Genomic DNA, 22,229 nt, shown 5'->3' on the forward strand with positions numbered 1-22,229 from the left:
ATATAATCCCATCAACATGGAACATCAGTCCCATGGCACTTGTACAGTTCCTCTGGAAGGGAAAATACTCAGTTTATGGTAGAGCAAGAGCCTTTGTTTGAGCCCAACATGGACACTTGGTCCTGCTGCTCTGCATCCCTCTGGGATAAAATGATCCCACCTCAGAGTTGCCTCTGGAGAGGAAAAACCAGCTCCTCAATTTCCAGTAAAGCCACCAACCCCAGTGACAAGGTGAGGAAAAGGTTTTGCAGACATCCCTCAGGAATGGGAAATAGAGAAAAGGGAAAAGAAACTCTCTGGGCAAGGAGCAGATGGGAAGAACCAAATCCCAGAGAAGAAATTCTCACTCTGGGATTGGACACCAAGAACTAAAAGGACATTTCTGAAGAGCAGAGTTGGCCAAAATGGCCATAATTAGGGCACAGTTGGTGCTCCAGCTCTGGGGTCACATTTTCACATGGGGATTTCTGACAGTCTTTGCTTTGGGATTGATTTCCAAATTTCTGGGTAGGAGATCTGTGCCTAGGCTGCAAAATTCTGGTGCTCTGAGGACCTGAGCTGTAGTGAATCCCTTTTGTGCCTCCCCTGCACTCACTGTTCATGGAATCATGGAACATCTTGGTTGGAAGAGACCCTCAAGGACCATTGACTCCAACTCTGGCCCTGCACAGGACACCCCCAGGAATCCCTACATGCTCCTGGATTTTCTGGTTGTTAAATCACAGCCCATGGCCTGATTTTCAACACAACCCAACCTCAGCTCCAGCTCCACAGAGACCCCATCGCTTCCTGCCCTCTCCATGCTCCCAGGGTCCAGCTGCAAGAACAGCTCTGGGATAGGTCCCAGGTAGGGGAGCCCAGGGGAAGGGGAGCCCAGGGGAAGGGGAACAGGAGAAGGGGAGCAGCCCTTCCCAGGTAAGGGATCCCAGGAGAAGGGGAGCAGGCCATCCCAGGTAAGGAGCTCAGGGGAATGGATCAGCCCTTCCCAGGTAAGGGATCCCAGGGGAAGGGGAGCAGCCCTTCCCAGGAGAAGGGGAGCAGTCCTTCCCAGGTAGGGGAGCCCAGGAAAAGGGGAGCAGTCTTTCCCAGGTAAGGAGCTCAGGGGAATGGATCAGCCCTTCCCACAAAAAGGAGCCCAGGAGAAGGGGAGCAACCCTTCCCAGGTAAGGAGCCATGGGGAAGGGGAGCAGTCAATCCCAGCACTGCTGGAGGCTGATCTATGACCTCCTCAGGGCATCGAGCCCTGCATTCCCCGGCTCTGATAGAAGAGGCAGGATCTGATGTTCCCTCAGCTGGAACACAGCAGGAAAAAAAGCATCAGATTTCCTGGGACCGTGATCCCATCCCCTCCAGCAGCTAATCCTGCAGCCCCCCCTCCTCCAGGTATATAAATGGTGGCCCAGGTCACCCTCAGGGACACGGCAGGAGGTGGGCACCGAGGGCACTGCGGGCAGGATCACTGCTGCGAGCCACAATGATGTGGGAACTGCGCTCCATCGCCTTCAGCAGGGCCGTCCTGGCGGAATTCCTGGCCACTCTGGTCTTCGTGCTCTTCGGCCTGGGCTCGGCGCTGAACTGGCCCTCGGCACCGGCGCCGAGCACGCTGCAGATCGCGCTGGCCTTCGGGCTGGCCATCGGCACACTGGTGCAGGCCCTGGGCCACGTCAGCGGCGCCCACATCAACCCGGCCGTGACGCTGGGCTGCCTGCTGGGCTCGCAGCTCTCCCTGCTCCGCGCCATCTTCTACGTGGCGGCCCAGCTGCTGGGGGGCGTCGTGGGCGCCGCCATCCTGCACGAGGTGACCCCGGCCAGCGCCCGCCAGGGCCTGGCCCTCAACAAGGTGAGGACGGGGTATACAGGGCGGGTGAGGCAGGCCCGGGACAGCAGGCAGGGGATTTGGGAGCTGAGGGGTGGCAGGCCCCAAAAACGCCCTCAGCTGGCCCAAAACCTCTTCAGATGGAAATCCCAGAATTCCCACTGGGATTTTACTCAGAGAATCAGGAGAGGCCCAAAAACTCCCAAAAATTCCCACTGGGATTTTCCTCAGAGAACCAGGAGAGGCTCAAAATCAGGGGAATTCCATGGGAATTTCATTCCAAATCCACCCAAAAAAATCCCTAAAAACCCCATCAGCTGCCCCAAAACCTCCAGCTGGAGATCCCAGAATTCCCACTAGGATTTTCCTTAGAGGACTGGGAGCCTAAAATTGGGGGAATTCTATCCCAAATCCACCCAAAAATCCCTAAAAACCCCCTCAGCTCCTCAAAAACTCCAGATGGGGATCCCAAAATTCCCCAAGATTCCCATTGGGATTTTTCTCAGAGAACCAGGAGAGGCTGAAAATCAGGGAAATTCCATCTCAAATCCACCCAGAAAATCCCTAAAAACTCCCTCAGCTCACCAAAGCATCCTGGCAGGGGTCCCAGAATTCCCCAAGATTCCCACTGGGATTTTCCTCAGAGAACCAGGAGAGGCCCAAAATCAGGGGAATTCCATGGGAATTTCATCCCAAATCCACCCAAAAAAATCCCTAAAAACTCCATCAGCTGCCCCAAAACCTCCAGATGGGGATCCCAGAATTCTCACTGGGATTTTCCTCAGAGAACCAGGAGAGGCCCAAAATCAAGGGAATTCCATCCCAAATCCACCCAAAAATCCCTAAAACCCCCTTCAGCTGCCCCAACATCTCCAGCTGAGGATCCCAGAATTCCTGGAATTCCCAAAAATTTGCAGGATACCCCAAGATTCCCACTGGGATTTTCATCAGAGAACAGGGAGAGGTCCAAAACCAGGGGAATTTCATGGGAATTTCATCCCCAATCCACCCAAAAATCCCTAAAAACCCCCTCAGCTCCCCAAAACCCCCTGCCAGGGATCCCAGAACTCCCAAAATTCCCGGAATTCCCAGTGAGAAAGCCTCTGAATGCCACAGCCCAGGACCTGCTGGACCCTGCTGCTCCAAGGTCCTCGGAATGATGAAGGCAGGACTCATCTTCCTCCTCTGGTTTTAGGGCTGAAATTTCCTGAGGTCCATCAACTATTTCCCATTGAGCCACTCCTTCCAGCTGGGAAATTTTTGGTGCCATATTGGTGCCAAAAATGTCCCCTGGTTTTGGGACTGAAGCCAGAGGAGGGATCCAGCTGGCCACAGCACCTCCTTTGGAGTCACAACCATCTCATTTTTCCCAGGATTGTACTCAGGGACTTGGATTTGGGGGTCCCAGGGGTTTAAGGAAGGACACATCCAAAATCCCCCCTCTGCATCCTTCTTGTCCCAGGCTCATCCCAATTTCCCCTTTGGTGTGGGTACAGGCAACCTTTCCTTGGCTATGCTTTGGCCAAGCCACCATTCCCAGGCTGCTGAAGTGGTGGGGACAGGAGAGATTTGGCTCTAAATCCCAGATTTTCATTAGATTCTGCTCATTGCCTCCCACTGTGATGGGATGGTCACACCAGATTCATCCCAAAACCCAACACACAGATTTGGTTCATCCCAAAACCCAACACACACATTCCCTAAAGCTTCACAAGGATCTCAGGGAAAAGATAAAGCCAGGGAAGCTCAGGATCCCCATGGGGGAGTCTCCAGTGGTATCCTGGCGTCCAACACCCCCTTCCCCATAGGAGGGGGGAAAGGAACTGAAAGCCAGGGATTCCCTGTCCCATCCCAGGGGGGCACAGGATCAGCATCACCCAATCCCAAGGGAGCGAGAGAGGAGCAGGGAGCTGGCTTGGGAGGCAGCACATGGAAATTGCCTTTCCCACAGCAGGGAGGCACTGCCAGGACTCAGCAGCACTGCCAGAGTGATTAAGAGGGTTAAAAAGAGGGATTGTGGTTTGGTCTGAATGAGGAGATTGAGGCTGGTAATAACTGAGGGTAATAAAAGCAGGAGGTTTAAGGGACACTCAGACTGCTCAGCTTTGTTGGTTCACAGCTTAAAGTGGGAACTGGGGATTTTGGGATTTTGAGAAGGCTTTTTTCCCCTGTGAGCTGTTCATGGTGTGGCTGCCTGCACAGATCACCCCTGTAAAAAGGGAGGGGAATATTAGGGAGGACAATGAGGAAGATCTGACTCTGGAGCTCGTGCAGGAGGGCAGTTAGGACCTTCCTGGGATCACCAAGCAATGGGATTAGATTTGGGAGGGGACAAGGAAAGAAGGGATTGAGTTGGAGGATCAGCTCCAGATCAGACCTGACAAATTCTCTGAGTCATAAAAGTATGGAAAGGGATTTTTTTTTCTTTTTTCATGACAAAATATTTCTTTTCAATGTCTTCAAAATACAACTTGTAAACTTTTCCAAAAGGCATTTTGAGAAGAAGGAAAAGAAAAAAAATTAAGAAATACCAAAAAATTGCCAATAAAACTTCCTGAGAGGTCAATCAAACATTTCCCATTGAGCCACTTCTTCTACCTGGGAAGTTTTTTCTTATTGGTGCCAAAAATCTGCCCTGTCTCCTTTGTCTCCCCCTGATTTTGGATTCCTTCTCCATATTTCCCATCCACTCACAGAACCTGGATTTGGAACATGTTTTTCCTCCCGTTCCAGCTGCACAATGAGACCACGACGGGGCAGGCGGTGACGGTGGAGCTGTTCCTCACCTTCCAGCTGGTCCTGTGCGTCTTTGCTTCCACGGACGAGCGGCGTGAGGACAACCTGGGCTCCCCTGCCCTCTCCATCGGCCTCTCTGTGGCCGTGGGGCACCTCCTCGGGGTGAGTGGATGGGCCAAAACCTGGCACTTTTGGGGTTCTTTTTTTGTTTATGCCCCAAGTTGGTTTGGCTGCATCTCCTGGCTTGATGGAGGATATGTAACCTGTGGTTTTCCAGCAGAGAGAGGGAAAAATCCCACCAGAGCCATGGGAGAGCTGTGGCCTGAGCTCAGCCTTTATTTGGCATGAAAAACTCCAAGCCCAGCACCTGCTGGACCCTGCTGCTCCAACACATCCTGCCAGGAGCAGGAATGGAGGCAGGACTCATCTTCCTCCCTTAGTTTTAGGGTTGAAATTTCCTGAGGTCCCTCAACTATTTCCCATTGAGCCACTTCTTCCAGCTGGGAAATTTTTGGTTTTTTCATATTGGTGCCAAAAATGTCCCCTGGTTTTGGGGCTGAAGCCAGAGGAAGGATCCAGCTGGCCACAGACACTTCCCTTGGACTCTGCCTCTCCTTGAGTCCCATTGGGAGTTCCAGGGATCTGTGTGGGATCTCTCCTGGAGCGATGGCTTTGGCTGCTGGAGCTCCCAAGTGCAGGATGAGCCTGGAAGTGTTTGGGATGGATGCTCAGGGAAATCCCACCTGGGTGATGGCCCAAAGCAGCCCCCACACCCAGTGCACACAGGAAAACACTGTTGGTCACACCAGGCTGTAAGAGCATCGTGGGGTAGGACGGTCGGGACGGACAGAGACGAGAGATCTCTGAAGCCAGATCTGGAATTTGGGGTTTATTGCAAAGGGCCTGGGTGCAGGGCCCTGCTGGGAGCTGCCAGGCACAGCTCAGAGCAGGACTGAGAGAAGAGAGGGAGAGAGAGGATGAGAGGGTGAGAGAGTAAAAGCAGAAGAGAGTAAAAGGGGTAAGAGAATAAACAGGGTAAGAGGCAAGAGCTAAGAGGGGTAAGAACTAAGAAAACGAAGTTCCCATTACAATACAATAAATCTTCTGTGTTGAATATTCTGATTCTCACTAACCAATCTAGTACAAGATACAAATCCTATAGCATTTACATACAGCCTGTAAGAATCACTACATTACCATACTGTGCTACATTTTAAACCCTAAAAACTCCTCTTTGGGACCCCTTCTGCCAAGCTGGCAGGGTCTGCTCTGACCCTCAGACCTGCCTGCAAGCAGAGTGTGTTACTTCATCAAAAGGGGATCACCTTCAGCCAGCCACACCATTGTTTTCCAGTTGTTCAGTAACTGAGGGATCTCAAAGCTTGCTTTCATTTCAATCTCACTTATAGTTTATATATTCTTAAAATCTTTTGCCAGACAATCATATTTATAAGGCTTTCCTATTTCATCTTCCCCAACATCACACCTTCCATCCTCAGTGCCCCACGAGCCCCTGTGTCCATGGGACTGTTCCTCCTGTCCTCAGGGGCATGAGAGGGAATTTTCTGCAGGTCTGGGAGCTCATCCCCGCAGCTCCCGGGGCTGCAGCACAGCAACCCCAGGACATTGTGAGCTCAGCCACCTCACAGTGCTGACTCAGCTGCTGGCAGCTCCCAGGATGCCTTTTCCTGGAATAGGAACACTGACGGGTGTAGCAGCAGCTCAGCTGTCACCCTAATGACACCCCAGCGTTTTTAAAGTGAGGTGGAAGGGTTTGATGCTGACAGCAGCCGTGGTGTTCCCGGCAGATCCGTTACACTGGCTGCTCCATGAACCCCGCCAGGTCCTTCGCCCCCGCCGTCGTCGTGGGAGACTTCAGCGACCACTGGGTGAGAACTCTGGGGTTGGGTTGGGTTGGGGTGGATAAGGCCCCCACACTGCCAGTATTCCTCGAAACTCACCAAGCCAGGCAAATCCCAGGCACTCCCATGCCAGCTCCCAGCTGGAGGAGAGATGGAGAGATTAGGAGAAGGAGGTGCGGCTGCTGGGTACTTAATTGGCTTTTCCAAACTTCAAACTGGGAGCGTTGCAACAGGCTCAGGGTGTGAGGTCTGTTGACATGACTTGGCACAGGGAACAAAACCGATGGAGAGTGGAGCTGTTGCCAGTCCTGGGGAACTTTCCTGGTTCCTGGATCTAGGTGCACCTTTGGGAACACTCCCTGGCTCCCCAGGGAATGCCCGTAGCTCTGAGTCTGCTGGAGCTCCAGGAGCATTTCAGCAATGCTCTCAGGCCTGGGGTGGGATTGGTGGTGGTTGTCCTGAGCAGGGCCAGAGAGCATTTTGAGGATCCTTGTGGGTCCTTTCCAGCTCAGGAGATTCCATGATTTTATTGTTTTCATCTACAAAGAGCCTGGCTGGAGGCAGAGCTGTGGTGGCTCCTGATGTCACCAAGGTGTCTGGCCCAGGCAGGTGCCTCCTCCTTCTCCTGCTCCTCCTCCCACAGCAATCCATGAGTGGGCAGGAAAATGCTCCTCCAGATGATGCCACATCCCTCAGCATGTTCACAATGGGCCTGTCATTAATGCAGAGTCTGGGAAGAGGGGGAATGGTGGAAGAGGATAGTTGGGAATATCCCAGCACTGGAGGGGAGCTCAGATCCCCAGCGATGCCCAAAGCAGAGCTGACTCCGTGTTTTGTCCCCAGGAGGGAACCCAAGCCCCTGGCATGCCCCTCAGAGATCCCAGCTCCTCCCCACCCTCCAAAGCCAGGCTGGGTTTTGCTCACCCCATTTTCTCTCCTCTCCTCTCCAGGTGTTCTGGGTGGGCCCCCTGATTGGGGCTGCAGCAGCCTCCATCCTCTACAACTTCGTGCTGTTCCCACAGGCCAAAACCCTCTCGGAGCGCCTGGCCATCCTCAAGGGCTGCGAGCCTGAGCAGGACTGGGCCGAGCGCGAGGCCCGGCGGCGCCAGTCCGTGGAGCTGCACTCGCCCCAGAGCCTGCCCAGGGGCATGTCTGAGAAGGTGTAGCCAAACCCTCCCTGGGCCGAGAGAGGACCTGAAAACCTCTGGCACAGCTTTAGTGCTCATCCAGAGGAGCATCTCCCCTGTCCCCTCTCTCCTTTCGTTTCTCCTGGGGCACTGAAGCTGACTCCTCTCCCAGGAGATGCTGTGCTGGTCCCACCACCTCCTGTCCCAGCTCTCCCCATGCCCGGGGGGTTTCTGATCTGGGGGAGAGCCAGTCAATCCCAACCCCGCAGGAACAAGGGATGTCCCCAGGATGCCCTGTCCCTCGTGCCCCTCGCAGGACACGGAGCTTGGCTGGGGCTGTTCCCTCCCGGAGAGCTCTGAGGAGCCCGAAGAGTGTTCATTACCCTGGGTGTGGAGGTTCCACCCGATGCCTCATTGCTGCTGCACTCTGCTCCCGTCCCGGGCCCCTGCTCGGCTCTGGGCTCACACACAGGGGCAGGAGCAGGAGCAGGAGCGCTCACTCTGAGCCATGAGTGCCACACATGACAGGTTCTGCTGTGAAAGGGACCCAAGTGCCATTTCCCACCCGACACAGGACACAGAGGTGCTCCCACAGGAGCTTTCCTGGGAAGATGGGACTGGGAGCATGGCCATGAGTCCCTGCAGGCCCCACTGGAGAGCACTTGCAAATTCTCCCTCCTGTGAAACAACAAACCCAGTTTACAGCCCAAACTCAGACCCACCTCGTTGCTGGGCCAGGGTTGTCCTTCCTCTCTCTCCCTGGTTTTCCCTTCTTTCCTCTGGTCCTGTTCCCCTCGGATCACCTGGAACATACCAAGGGAAGATTTCACACCCAGCCTGTTCCAGGTGTGAAGAATCAGAATCATGGAATGGGTTGGATGGGAAGGGACCTCAAACCCCACCCAGTCCCACCCCTGCCGTGGGCAGGGACACCTCCCACTCTCCCAGGCTGCTCCAAACCCTGTCCAACCTGGCCTTGGGCACTGCCAGGGATGGGGCAGCCATGGGGAAATCCATTCCAGGCCCTCCCCACTGTCACAGGGAGGAATTCCCTCTCATCTCGATCATTTGCTTCTCACATCCGTTTCTCATGGCTGCATCACTCCAGACCCTCCAAACCCCTCCCACCCCTTCCCTCTGCTCTCTCAGGACCTGGCCATGGTCCTCAGCCTGGCCAAGGAATTTGGGTTGGTTTTTGGGTGAACTTTGCTCTTTCAGCCATTGATTTAACCCCATTTCAGCCATTGATTTAACCCCATTTTTCTTGCTCTGCCCCAAGTTCCCAGAGTGGATCCCAGCAGTGTCAGGCCCACCAGGATTTCTCTGGAAAGTCTGGGATGAGAATATTCAATGAGACTGGGCCCAATTCCAATCATAAGGTGATTTATGGATCATTCTGGATCATCTCCCTGCCCCTGTTCAGACAGGACACCCCCAGCACAGGATGCTCTTCACTCTGCTCCACAGCACCATCCCCTCCTCCCATCAGATCCATCCTTGCCTTCCTCCCGTGCTCTTCCTCAGATGTTGGAGTGGCTGTTGCTGCAGGGGTGAGGAGGGAGCCCAGCTTTGATCTGACCCAGACCTGGTGTTTACCCACGGCCAATCCATGCAAACACCCACAGAGGGCTTTGCCAAGGCAGCACTTCCAGCCCTGGTTTGATCCACCCAAAACAGGGGCTCTGCTTCCCTTTGCTCCTTGATGGTGAATTTGAATTTTAGCTCAGAAGAGGCTTCTCAAAAATTCCCTCTGTTCTCAGCAGTGGCAATAAAATCATGTTTTAAATCAATCCCAGTGTCAATTTGAATTTCTGTTATCAAATGCTCACTTTTAAAAATCATATGGGGGTTTTGATGCTTTTTAAAGGAAAATTAATCCATGTTTGTGTGCAGCAAAATCCCAGCAGACTTTTCCAGAAGTCACCCTGGGCATGCTCTGCTGTGGAAAAAGCCACAGATGAATTCAGTTATTTATTTAAATTAATGCTGGTGCGTTCAATAGCTCTTCTCCAGATTGAAGCATTTCATTTATTATTTACCCTGACAATGTTTAAGTCTCACAGGGCCTGAACCTGAGGTTTAATGTCTGATAATGGCTCTCCTCTTTCCAACAAAGTGCTTTAAATTCCTTTTTAGCTCCTGAATTCGAACACAGGGATGAAATACTGACACATTTATGGAAAACACTGACACATTTATGGTAAATAACAGATATAAAGTCACCTCTCAGAGCCCAAACCCCTCAGCCAGGGGGCTCAAGCAGCCCCAGTCTTCCTGGGAGCACAAATTCACCTTCCCTGTGGAGCTGGGTCACTTCCCAAACTTGCCCTGTCAGGAAAGCACCCAAACATTCTAGATGGCACCGGGGGAGCTGGAATTGGAGGGCAGGACCAGGAACCTGGAGCTGCCATGGCCAGACCCCAGCCCTCGCTGAACTGGCCACACTTGGATGTCAGAGCCAGGATTTGAGGCATTCCCAAGTCCTCCCACCCCCAAGACCACAAGGTTTTCCCCTTCTCCCACCCAGGGGTGCCTCAGCTTTGGGCTGACCCTTCTGCAGCGCTGCAGAACCTCCAGAGCATTTTCCACACACCCTCATCCCCTCCTTGTCCTTGCTGCTTGGCTGCCATGCTCCTGGAACCGTGGAATTGTCCAGGTTGGAAAATGCCTCGGGGACCACCCAGCCCAAGCGTTTCCCCACCCCTGACCATGTCCCCAAGTGCCACAGCTTTGAAACCCCCCCAGGGATGGGACCCCACCCCTGCCCTGAGCTGCTGTCTCTGGTCTGGAAAACCCTTTCCAGTGAGGAAATTTCCCCAATATCCAACTAAACCTCCCCTGGCACAGCCTGAGGCCACTTCCCCTGGCTGTCCCCTCCTGTCAGGAGTTGTGCAGAGCCACCAGGTCCCCCCTGAGCCTCCTCTTCTCCAGGCTCAGCCCTCCCAGATCCCTCAGGAGCTCTCCAGACCCTTCCCAGGTGCTCCAGCCCTTCCCCAGCTCCATTCCCAGCCCTGGAAAATCTCCAGCCCCTCAGGATCTCTCCAAGGGGACCCCAGGATTTGAGGGGTCTCAGCAGAGCCCTGGGGCTGCGTCCTGGTCCTGCTCCTCACAACTTCTGCCACAATTTGCAGTTAATCCCAAGGAATTCCCTCCCTTGCCCATTCCAGCTCTGGGGTGGAGCATTGCACACCCACCCACTGATCCCTTACCTGTTGTAGGGACCTGGGGGCATCCAAATCCCAGCTCAGGGAATCTGGGAGAACCTGGGAGCACCGACCTTGATCCCAGGGCCTGAGGGGTTTCTGCATCGTGTGGGGAAATGGGGAAACCACTGGAGAACATGGAAGTAAAATCATGGCCTGGAGAAGCCAAACCCAGCTGTACCTTGGACATCCCAGCACAGGACAAACCCCTTGAGCCCCTGGTCACACCTGTGGGACAGGGAGGACAGAGACCAGCCCAGGGTCACCTCAGGGGGGCACAGTGTTGAGTTCTCTGCTTGGGATTTCTTGGCCTGACCTTTCCAAACCTTCCCAGTCCCAAACCTGTGTAAGCCTCCAGCAGTCACTGCCCTGCAATACCATGACCTGCCTGGGATCAGGTACCTCATTATTTTACATAATCATTTTTATGGATCTATTTGTAGATGGAGAAATATTTCCCAACTGTGTTTTCCTTGAGGAGCCAGGAGGGCTAGAGGAGGAGGCAGGGCCAGGTGTAGAAAATGACCACAGTGACCACAAACCATCACAGAGGGTGCTGGTGCTCCAGGGGGAAGCCAAACATCCCAAAACTCTTCTATTCCCGGCACTCTGCCAAAGGATCTGCTGGAGAGAATGGAGTTTCTGCTTCAAGTTTTATCCAGACTTCTCAGGAATCCAAAGGAAAATCCCACATTTCCAGGCAACCCTCAGTGCAAGAACCTTCAGCTTCAGATCTGATGGCACAAGGGAATTTCCCAGCATGGCTCTCTTTAACTCCCCAGTGAAGATCTTTAAAGCTGAGAAGTTCCTTGGTGCATTTGCTCTGAGTTTCAGAGGCAGAACAGAGGGAAAATCGATTTTCCCATTCCCCAGCTGTCCCCAGTGTTCTGCTGTGAAACCCTGGGCATTTGGAGCCAGGGGATTGCATGAAAATCTTGGCTTTTCATAGAGCCATGGGAGGGTTTGAGTGGGAAGGGAGCTTAAAGCTCATCCTGTCTCACCCCTGCCATGGCAGGGACACCTCCCACTGTCCCAGGATGCTCCAAGCCCGGTCCAGCCTGGCCTTGGGCACTGCCAGGGATCCAGGGCAGCCACAGCTGCTCTGGGAAATCCATCCCAGGCCTTCACCGCTCTCATAGGGAGGAATTCCTGCCCAATGTTCCATCCATCCCTGCCCTCTGCAGTGGGAAACCATTCCCTGTGTCCTGGCACTCCAGACCCTTGGAAATTTTCTCCATTCATCTTTCCTGCTATTTCAAGCAGTGAAAGGCCACAACGAGGCCACCCCAGAGCTTTCTCTTCTTCAGGCTGGATAATCCAAATTCTCCTAACCTTTCCTCCCGGCGGAGCTGCTCCATCCCTCTGCTCATCCTGGAGCCTCCTCTGGGCTCTCTGCAGCAGCCAGGTTGTGGAATTTGGGGTTCATTGCAAAGGGCCTGGGTGCAGAGAGCTGCTGGGAACTGCCAGCCACAGCTGGAGCAGGGCTGAGAGGAGAGAGGGTGAAAGGGTAAGAGAGTAAAAGAGGCAAGAGAGCAAAAGCATAAGAGAGTGAAAGGGGTGAGAGCATAGAAAAGTAAGAGCTAAGAGGCAAGAGCTAAGAGAGTGAAGTTCTCGTTACAATACAATAAATCTTCTTCTGTGTTGAATATTCTGATTCTCACTAACCAATCTAGTACAATATACAAGTCCTATAGCATTTCCATACAGCCTGTAAGAATCATTACATTACCATCCTCTGTTACATTTTAAACCCTAAAAACTCCTCTTTGGGCCCCTTCTGTCAAGCTGTAGGGTCTGCTTGGACCCTTGGGCCTGTCTGCAAGCAGAGGGTGTTGTTCCATCAAAAGGGGATCACCTTCAGCCAGCCACACCATTGTTTTCCAGTTGTTCAGTAACTGAGGTATCTCAAAGCTTGCTTTCATTTCAATTTCACTTATAGTTTCCATATTCTCAAAATCTCTTGCCAGGCAATCATATTGATAAGGCTTTCCTGTTTCATCTTCCCCAACACCCCCCCAGAAGGTTTTTAGGAGTTTCCAGATTCCTGCAATGATATCAAGAAGTCATTGATTTATTTATGGTGTGTTTTTCAGGTCATTCAGAGCCTGGCTGTGATTTCAGGCCCCTGTGCCTTGGTGCAGCTCCTCCAGGCCAGGTGGCATGGCAGTGCCAAGGGCAGGGGGAAATCACCTTCCCAGGGACATCTCCCTCCCCACATCCTTCCCATTATTCCAGGCTGTGCTCCTTGTAAACCAAGGAAGGGTTGCACAGGTGAAGACATTTCCACAGCAAACACCTTTGCAGAGGAAAAACACCACTGCCCCAACTCTGAATCCTGAGGACACAACAAACAGCCCAAAAGAATCCAAGTGAGCAGAAGGGGGCCTTGGCATGTCCCTGGTGCAGGGACACCTCCAAGTGAGCAGAAGGGGGCCTTGGCATGTCCCTGGTGCTGGTGGCTTTGCTGAAAAGGGCTGGACCTGAAAATCAGGAGGGTTCATCCCACCTTTCCCACTGTGTGGTTTGGTTTTCTGACCTGGCTTTTGCTTTCCTTGCCACTCATTATCCCATGGGACAATTTAACGGTGGCTTCAGTGCAAATGAACTCCTGAGGGGGCAGAGCAGCCCTGACCAGCAGGAATTACTGAGTAAAGAGCAGAGCAGAGCTGTCATTAAGCTTTGTCACCACTCAGCATTAACGAGCATCCAGGTGGCATCCAGAGACGGCAGGTCACTGTCACCTCCAGCAGCCACGGCGGGCTGCAGCAGCAGGGACAGCACAGGAGACGTGGGGACAGCCCCAGAGATCAGTGTCCCAGCACAGGGGATGTGGGGACAGCCCCAGAGATCAGTGTCCCAGCACAGGGGACGTGGGGACAGCCCCAGAGATCAGTGTCCCAGCACAGGGGATGTGGGGACAGCCCCAAGGCTCAGTGTCACAGCCCAGAGCTCAGTGTCACAGCCCCAAATGCAGTGTCACAGCCCCAGAGCTCAGTGTCACAGCTCTGGCTCTGCAGCCAGCACTGAGGGAAGCCAAACCCTCATTGCTGCAGGGCAGGAGAAAGTGGAAACGCAGCCAGTCCCAGGCCAGCGGTGTCATCACTCAGCTTCAAAGAGAGGGCAGCAGATGGGGTCAGATAAGAGGGATCCTGAAATCCACACCTGAAACACCTGCACAGGGGCATCCCAGAGCAGCAGCAAAGCCTTCCCTGCAGCCCTCAAACTGAGCATCACGAGGGCAACGTTTGCTGCTTCTGCTCTGTGATATTTCAGTTTTTCCTTATCAATGCCTCATTGCAGAATGCTGGAGCTGAGCCAGCAAGAAACACTTTTTCTCTTGAAAAACTGAACCAAACTTTCTCGTCTGATATCATCCCAACCAAGATCTTTGGGTCATCTCATCCCAGCTCATGACTTTAGGTCATGGGTTGGACTTGAAGGTCTCAGAGGTCTTTTCCAGCTCAATTAATTGTGTTTTTGTGATCCCAGTTCCAGCAGAATTGGTGTCTCCTGTTGAGGACATCCTGTCTCTGTTGTTGTTCCTGCCTCCATTACTGGGCCATTTCTAAGGTCCTTGGCTGAGGTACAGAGCCAGGTGAGGAGGAAACCCCAAACCTTGGCTCAGCAGCGTTTGCAACCTGAATTTGGAGCAGCCCCTGCCAGGCCCCGAGGTGCAGCACGGGGCTGAACTCACCAGAAAAAGCGAAGAAATGCAAATTAACAGCAGCAAACTAACAACAGCAAACAAACAACAGCAAACTAACAACAGCAAATTAAAAACAGCAAACTAACAACAGAAAATTAACAACAGCAAATTAACAACAGCCCCGCACAGGCTCTGACCACGAGCAGGGTGACAGCAGGGACAGCCAGGGGTGGCACAGGGTGGCCCCAGTGACACACAGCCTCCCTGGGCAAGGCAGCCCCAGGTGAGGATGAGGCAGCAGCTGCCTCCCTGCCATCCCCTCCCTGCTTTGGGGTCCCTCTCCTGAGCGGGAGACTGGGGCAGGTTTGGGTTGTGTTGTTTGTCTGCTGGTGACAGCGAGGAGGAGGAGGATGAGGAGGAGGAGGAGGAAGAGGAGGAGGATGAGGAGGAGGAAGAGGAAGAAGAGGAGGAGAAGGAGGAGGATGAGGAGGAGGAGAATGAGGAGGATAAGGAGGAGGAGGATAAGGAGGATGAGGAGGATGAGGAGGAGGAGGATGAGGAGGAGGATGAGGAGGAGGAGGATAAGGAGGATGAGGAGGATGAGGAGGATAAGGAGGATGAGGATGAGGAAGAAGAGGAAGAGGAGGAGGATGAGGAGGAGGAGGAAGGAGGCAGCCAAACCCGCCCCTGTTGCCCAAAGCCTCCCGCGCTGTCCCTGCAGGGCGGGCGAGGCGTGTGTGCCCCCGGCTCGTGGGTGTCCGTCTGTCAGCGCCGCCCGCCCCAGGCCTGCTGCACCTTGCCCAATCCCATTAAACCTGACACATCAAAGCACCTCCAGCTCAGCCAAGCTCCTCGGGTGGCACCGAGCCACGGAGAGGCCAGGGAGCCTTCCAAACGCCAGGGCTGGCACCCGAGGAGCCCGGCAGCAATGCCCTCGCTAACTTCGAAAGCTGACCCTCTCTAATAGCATCCTAATCGTTGAAAAAGCTATGAACCAGCATTAGCCTTTTAAGCTAAACAAAGAGGGGTTCCCCTCCCCCCCGATGATATCCCTCAACTAAACCCCAGATCCTGATTTTTTATCATGCTCACTTCATGACTCACTTTCTCTTTAATTATCCAACCCAAACTTCTGTCATTCGTATCAATAAATCCCCCCTCTAACAAACCACCCAGCACTACCCCCTGAACCTGACCAGGAACTTAACCTTCTTTGACCAGTTTTCAAGCCCATCCCTCCTAGGAATCCCACTAATCCTCATCTCAATAACATTCCCAGCTCTCCTACTACCATCCCTAGACAATCACTGAATCACTAACCGACTCTGTACCCTCCAACTATGGCTTATCAACCTAGTTACAAAACAAATAATAATGCCTCTAGACAAAAAAGGGCACAAATGAGCCCTAATTTTAACATCCCTCATAATCTTCCTCCTGGTGAGAAAAGGTTCCTGAAGAGCCTCGGGAGCAGAGGCTTTGCGTGGTGCTTTCCGGAAGTTTTCCCTGTCATTCCCAGCCCTCTTTGATTAGATCTCCTAGTCAGCTGCAGGATTTTGCTGTTATTATCCACACTTGGGAGGCTGGGAAAGCATTTTTTGCTTTTCAGCCGAAGCGAGGAGAGGGCTGGAGGAGCCAACAGCAAAATGGAGCTGCCCCCAAGGGATGGGGACATCGAGGAAGGGTTTGAAGGATGGGAACAGGGAGCATTTTATCCTGCTGGAGCCACAGACAGGGCTGAAGGGAAGTGGCAAGTAATTACCACCCTGGAATCCGGCCAGGGTGTCTTGAAATACCAGCTTGCAAAACTTTCACCAAAACATGCCAACGGACCAGGTGTTTCGAGGATAACAGATCTGGGCTTTGACTCTGCAATCAGCCCCAGGATCAGCAGATCCAGGAGAAAACCATTATCAGGAATTAAGGCTGTAACAGATCCTCAGTCCCTCGAGGCTCACCAGGTCTGTTTTGCTCAGGATTTTGGGTACAAAGGAAGAGAAAAGCTCATTTATTTCCATTCCTGGGCAAGAAGTTCCCTCTCCTTGGTCTGGATAAGAATTCTCCAGGTGTTTGACCCCCCCAGGCCTGACAGCCTCCTCAGAAGGCAGCAGTGAATCCAACTATTTGGATTTAGGGAGGATTTTACCACTGTCCAGTTGGTTTATATTTTTTACCAATGCTGAGCTTTGCTCCCTGAGTGCTGCAGTGTGGCTGCCCCTGCAGAGGGACCTGGCAGCCAGGGGTAAAACTAGCCTGGGCATCATTGGGGAAAGGAAAAGCGGATCAACCGAGCAAGGAGAGCAGATCTGGCACCCAAACTCATCTAAAAAAAAATATCCTGGCACAAGGCTGCGAGGGCTACGAGAGAACCAAGAATTCTTTGTTAAGTGTCACCCGAGACCTTTTCCGCCCCAAAACCTCCGTCCCCACCAGCTCCATGGGCACAGCCCCGAGTGCCTCCCCTGCCCCTCCCTGCCAGCCAAGCACCTGCCAATGGATGGGTTTGGGATGGAGGGCAGCGCCCCAGGAACATGAAAGGAGACGTGTAAACACAGCCTGTGTCCGTGCAGAGCCTGTGGCTTGGTGCTGACATTCCCAGGAGCAAAATCACTGCTCATTGAGCAAGAGCTGGAAAGGCAGAAAGAAAAGGAAAGGGCATAGGGTGACAGGGGAGGAGACACCATTCCCAGCTGCACGCCCCAATTCCAGCACTTGTTCCAGTGCTCTGGAAGGAGCAGCAGAAAGGGCAGGGAGCAGAGGTTCCCAGCCAGGCTCTGCACCAGGAGCTCTTTCCACGCCATTTCTCCATCCACGCACCTCGAGGAAGCTCCGGCTCACCTACAGCTCCCCAGACGGACAAAGCTTCCCCCAAACCCTCCCCTGCTCCCTGGACAACCGCAAACCACTTGTTTGCTGGAACTGAGCTCTCTTGGCAGCCTGGGAGAAGCTCCAGGTGTTTGATTTTCCATTTCAAGGTTCCATGGAAATCGAACGCACTCTTGCTTGGCCCCAGCAGAACTGCTCCGGCCCAGCAAGGGTTTTCCAACAGGAGGAGTGTGCAAGCACAGGGAAGGGAGGGAGGGAGCAAATATTAACTACACCTGTGCTAGTGAAACACCCAGGGCCTGGCAAGAGGCAGTAAAAGCCAAAAGCAGAGGAGGGAGCTCAGCCTCGTTATGCAACCTCGTTATTCAACGACCACAGAGACATCCTATAGGGGCTCTTTGTTTGCAGAGGGAAAGGAGAGAAATACCACCAATATCTGAGTCACAGGTTCACCAAGAGGCTCCAAAGACGTTTTCAGGTGGAAACTTTTGCAGGTTCACATGGTAATTTGGGAGGACTGGCTAATCCCCTGGCTCCACCCACCACCCTGTAACACAGCTCCTGCTGCTCTTGCATATATAGATAGGTATGGCCCTACACCCGGCTGCACACACCAGAGCCCGGACACAGAGCAATCTTAAACTTTCTTCCTCCCTGGCTGCCCTCCACCTGCTCCCACCATGAAGAAGGAAATACTAACCCTGGCCTTTGCTCGAGCCGTCTTTGTGGAGTTCCTCTGCACGCTCATCTTCGTCTTCATCGGGCTGGGCTCGGCGCTGAAGTGGCCGTCGGCGCTGCCCAGCATCCTGCAGATCGCGCTGGCCTTCGGGCTGGCCATCGGCACCTTGGTGCAGGCCTTCGGCCACATCAGCGGCGCCCACATCAACCCGGCCGTGACCATCGCCTTCTTCGTGGGCAACCAGATCTCCCTGCTGCGCACGCTGCTCTACGTGGTGGCCCAGCTGGTCGGGGCCATCGCTGGTGCTGGGATCCTCTACGGCGTCACCCCCGCCAACACGCGCGGCAACCTGGCCATCAACGCGGTGAGTCCCTGCCCAGAGAGCTCCTCTCTTTCCTCGCCTTCCCCTTGGCACCTGCACAGGGAGGAGAATCCTGGGGATGGATCCTGAGCTCTCTGTCCCTCACGCACGGCGAGCTGGCAATGGGACGGGAGCGGAGCTGAGCTCTGACATGACGGCTTTATTGTGCGAGTGATGAGTGGGATGTTTTTCCCTCCTGTAATGAGGGCTTCCTCTGTCCCGAGGGCCCCGTGAGTCACCCGCACCATTGAGATATTCCTGAGTGCAGCCTCTCCACCTGGAGATTAGCGCGGGACAGGAGCCGTGCCAGCAGCAGGGGGAAGGGAGGGAGCAGAACCCAGTCAGACCAGTGTGGGCAGGGGGAGCAGGAGCCCACTGGAGCCAGAGCCCTGGGGGAGCTGGGAATGGAGAGGGGTGGGGAGAGTGGTGGGCAAGAGGTGGAGAAGGAGCGAGGGCAGGACGGTGTGGAGGGGCCCCGAGCAGTGGGGGCTGCTCCCAGGGGAGGAGGGGGCACAGCAGAACCCTCTGAGATAAGCAGGAATGAAGCACGGCCCGAAACCCTCGGGGCAGTGCTGGAGAACATCTGCAGTGAGAGTGGTGGGGCTGCTGCTCCAACCACGGACAGGCCTGGGGGCAGCACAGACGTTCACTGGGATGAGGAGCTCCAATGCCTCTCATTCCACAGGTTCCACATCCCAAACGAGCCAGATTTAGATAAAAAATGAGCTCTGGTGGGTTGGGTCACTCTGTCCTTTCCGTGTCCAGTGGGGTCGAGTTCCCCTGAGAGTCTCCAGGGTTTTCTGCAGAGTCACTGGGACAGAACAGCCCATCCCAGGCCACGACCTTCATCCCAGCCCTCTCCCTCCATCCCATCCCCGCTGCTCCTCATCCTCCTAGGCAGCCGCTCCAGGAATTGCAGGGTACAACAGGCTGCAAGGATCAAAGAAATGCAGGAAAAAAGGATTTGGTGGGAAAGCACCCAGTGCTGTGGAGACAGGGAAGTGAAGAGAGATGCGGAGAGCCCAGGGAAGGGGGAGAGACAGATCTTGGAGAATTGCAAAGAAAGAAAGATCATTTCTTTCCTTTCAAAGAAGGAGCAGGGAGCTCAAGCAGGGGCCGGGGGGTTTCTCCTCCAACTTCACCCTCCCAAACTTCCCAGCAAAGCACCCGGGAGCCCTCCCAGTGGTGCTAAGCCCTGGAAGGGTTAATTATTGTCGCTCTCGTGGTTCCAGCTCAACAACAACATAACCCCAGGCCAGGCCCTGGTGGTGGAGATCATCCTCACTTTCCAGCTGGCCGCCTGCATCTTTGCATCCACGGACAACCGGCGCAGCGGTGTCGGCTCCCCCGCGCTGTCCATCGGCCTCTCCGTCACCGTGGGCCACCTGGTGGGGGTGAGTCAGGGGGTCCTGCGAGCACAGAGCTCCCCAAAATGTCTTCAAGGAGAACAGAGCTCCCCAAAATGTCCTCAAGGAGCACAGAGCTTCCCAAAATGCCCTCGAGGAGCACAGAGCTCCCCAAAATGCCCTCGAGCAGTTGGAGCTGCTCTGGAGGAGCAAACAAAGGAGCCCTTGGTGTCTTTGGTGGTGAGGGGTCATCTCCAGCTCTCTGGAGCAGAGACACTGGCAGGGGACACCTCAGTCCCTGCTCCCAAAGGGTGGCTCTGATCTGCTCCTTAACCCAGGGCTCTTTCCACACCTCCAGATTTACTTCACCGGCTGCTCCATGAACCCTGCGCGCTCCTTCGGGCCCGCCGTCGTCACCAGGAGGTTCAGCCCCGCGCACTGGGTGGGTGTTGGTGGCACTGGGGACAGGTGGGGGACAGGTGGGGACAGGGCAGGGACTGCCGTGAGAATGGCAGGGTGGGGGTTTCAGAGTCCACCCCAGGCAGGAAGGGTTAAAAGGGGCTGGAGAAGGAGGGAGGTTTTGCCCCTTGATGCATTGGGAACAGAGCCAGCCAGAAATGAACCCATCCCAGGGTAGGCTGGGTGGGAACAACCTAAAACCTCATCCAGTCCCACTCGATGCCATGGGCAGGGACACCTTCCACCAGCCCAGGGTGCTCCAAGCCCCATCCAGCCCAGCCTTGGACACTTCCAGGCACGGAAATCAGCCGTGGTGCCCTCTGAGCACCAGTGGTGCATCATCAGAGGGGAAGGAAGCCTACGGAGGAGCCCAGCTTGGCCTTTCCTCTCACCCAGCACTTCCTGCAAGCTCAGCCCCACACTTACAGAGCAGGTTTGGCCCTCAGTGAGCACAGGCTGGAGGGGGTGCAGCCCAGGAAGTCTCTGGAATGGGTATTTTCCTCTCTCCATGTGGCAGGAGTTGTGGAGCAGAGATGGATGGATGGATGGATGGATGGATGGATGGATGGACGATGGATGGGGGAAGGATGGACAGATGGATGGATGATGGATGGAGGATGGATGGATGGATGATGGATGGATGATGGATGGATGGATGGATGGATGGATGATGGATGGATGGATGGATGGATGATGGATGGATGGATGGATGGATGGAATCATGGATGGAATCATGGATGGAATCATGGATGGATGGATGGAGGTGCCATGAGCAGAGCTGGAGCAGCAGCCCCAGGAGCTGCTCTCACCACGTCCCTGTTGCTTTCCAGGTGTTCTGGGTTGGGCCCATCCTTGGGGCTTGCTTGGCCTCCCTGCTCTACTTCTACATCCTGGTCCCCTACTGCATGAACATGTCTGACAGGGTGGCCATCATCAAGGGCACCTACGAGTCCGAGGAGGAGTGGGAGGAGCAGCGGGAGGAGAGGAAGAAGTCCATGGAGCTGACCCCGCCGTAGGAGCAGCTGGCAAAGCGAGGCTGACGGAGGGGAGGAAGGCCCACCCGTGGGCTCGTGTGTGCCCCAAGCCAGGCCACCACCACACCCAGCTGCAGCTGCTGACTCTTCATCCAAACCTTCCCATCCCGGCCCCTGCGGGTGCCGGAAGGCCGGGGGCTCTGTGTGTGTGTAAAGAACCCCTGCATGAGCTCTAGAACCTCTCCAGCTTCCCCTCAGCCAGGCCCTGGCACCCTCGGCTCCAGCCCTGCACCCTGGCAGGGCCCCACACCCCACACCGAGGCACCTGCAGGACCTCACCTGGCCCAGGGATGGGAACACCTGGGGGAAGGGGAACAACTGCTTAGGGCAGGGGGGCGCAGCTACCCCCAGCCCAGGGGCTGCTCGTAGATGCTCTTTCACCTTTCCTGGTGCTGGGAGTCCTTTTTATTCCCAAAAGAACGAGACTTTTTGGATTCTGTGTTGAGATCTTTGTATTATAGTTTATTATTTATTGCAAATAAAGGAAAGTTAAAAAAAAATAAAATTCCTGGGTGCAAATCAGCTCAAGTCTCAAAGTTTAGGGGGAAGAATGGATTGAGCTGGACACAAACTCATCCCAAAGGGTCAGGGAAATAGCAAGGACTCTGACTCTGGATCCTGTGGGAGCTGCTGGGTTGGGAGGGGAAAAGCTGAATCCTGGGATGGATGAGTGGGTGCCTGTGCTGGAGTGGGGAAGAGCAGCAGGTGCAGGGCAGCTGGAATCCACCCAGAGCTGGAAGGAGCAGGAACAACCCCTGCAGTGCAGGGCAGCTGGGAGTCCATCCTGGAGATGGAAGGAGAAGGAATGATCCTTGCAGTGCAGGGCAGCTGGGATCCATCCAGGGATAGAAGGAGCAGGAGTGATCCTTGCAGTGCAGGGCAGCTGGGATCCATCCCGGGGCTGGAAGGAGCAGGAACAATCCTTGCAGTGCAGGGCAGCTGGGATCCATCCCGGGGCTGGAAGGAGCAGGAACAATCCTTGCAGTGCAGGGCAGGAGCAATCCTTGCAGTGCAGGGCCCCTGGGAGTCCATCCCGGGGCTGGACAGAGCAATCCCTGCAGTGCAGGGCAGCTGGGATCCATCCAGGGCTGGAAGGAGCAGGAGCAATCCTCACCTTTTTCATCCTCAGTGCTT

At 54.5% G+C, this 22,229-nt stretch overlaps 2 protein-coding genes across 2 annotated transcripts; both read left to right on the forward strand.

Moving 5' to 3' along the window:
* The first annotated feature begins 1,474 nt into the window (after positions 1-1,474).
* Positions 1,475-7,580, forward strand: AQP2 (aquaporin 2). The gene is made up of 4 exons (XM_054295224.1): positions 1,475-1,840; positions 4,550-4,714; positions 6,361-6,441; positions 7,365-7,580. The coding sequence occupies exons 1-4, from the start codon at positions 1,475-1,477 to the stop codon at positions 7,578-7,580; spliced, it is 828 nt and encodes a 275-aa protein (XP_054151199.1).
* Positions 7,581-17,896: 10,316 nt separating this feature from the next.
* AQP5 (aquaporin 5) lies at positions 17,897-21,077 on the forward strand. Its single transcript, XM_054295225.1, has 4 exons — positions 17,897-18,259; positions 19,489-19,650; positions 19,961-20,044; positions 20,892-21,077. The coding sequence occupies exons 1-4, from the start codon at positions 17,897-17,899 to the stop codon at positions 21,075-21,077; spliced, it is 795 nt and encodes a 264-aa protein (XP_054151200.1).
* Positions 21,078-22,229: the final 1,152 nt, after the last annotated feature.

Source organism: Melozone crissalis, unplaced genomic scaffold, assembly GCF_028551555.1.
Source record: "Melozone crissalis strain CALT ecotype California unplaced genomic scaffold, PUWL_Pcris_2 ptg000537l_1, whole genome shotgun sequence".
Classification (NCBI taxonomy): Eukaryota; Metazoa; Chordata; class Aves; order Passeriformes; family Passerellidae; genus Melozone; species Melozone crissalis.

Coding starts and splice junctions, on each gene's coding strand:
- AQP5 (XM_054295225.1), top strand. CDS start 17,897: ATGAAGAAGGAAATACTAACCCTGGCCTTTGCTCGAGCCGTCTTTGTG. Junction 19,651..19,960: donor CCGTGGGCCACCTGGTGGGG/GTGAGTCAGGGG, acceptor CCACACCTCCAG/ATTTACTTCACCGGCTGCTC. Junction 20,045..20,891: donor GGTTCAGCCCCGCGCACTGG/GTGGGTGTTGGT, acceptor GTTGCTTTCCAG/GTGTTCTGGGTTGGGCCCAT.
- AQP2 (XM_054295224.1), top strand. CDS start 1,475: ATGATGTGGGAACTGCGCTCCATCGCCTTCAGCAGGGCCGTCCTGGCG. Junction 1,841..4,549: donor AGGGCCTGGCCCTCAACAAG/GTGAGGACGGGG, acceptor CTCCCGTTCCAG/CTGCACAATGAGACCACGAC. Junction 6,442..7,364: donor GAGACTTCAGCGACCACTGG/GTGAGAACTCTG, acceptor TCTCCTCTCCAG/GTGTTCTGGGTGGGCCCCCT.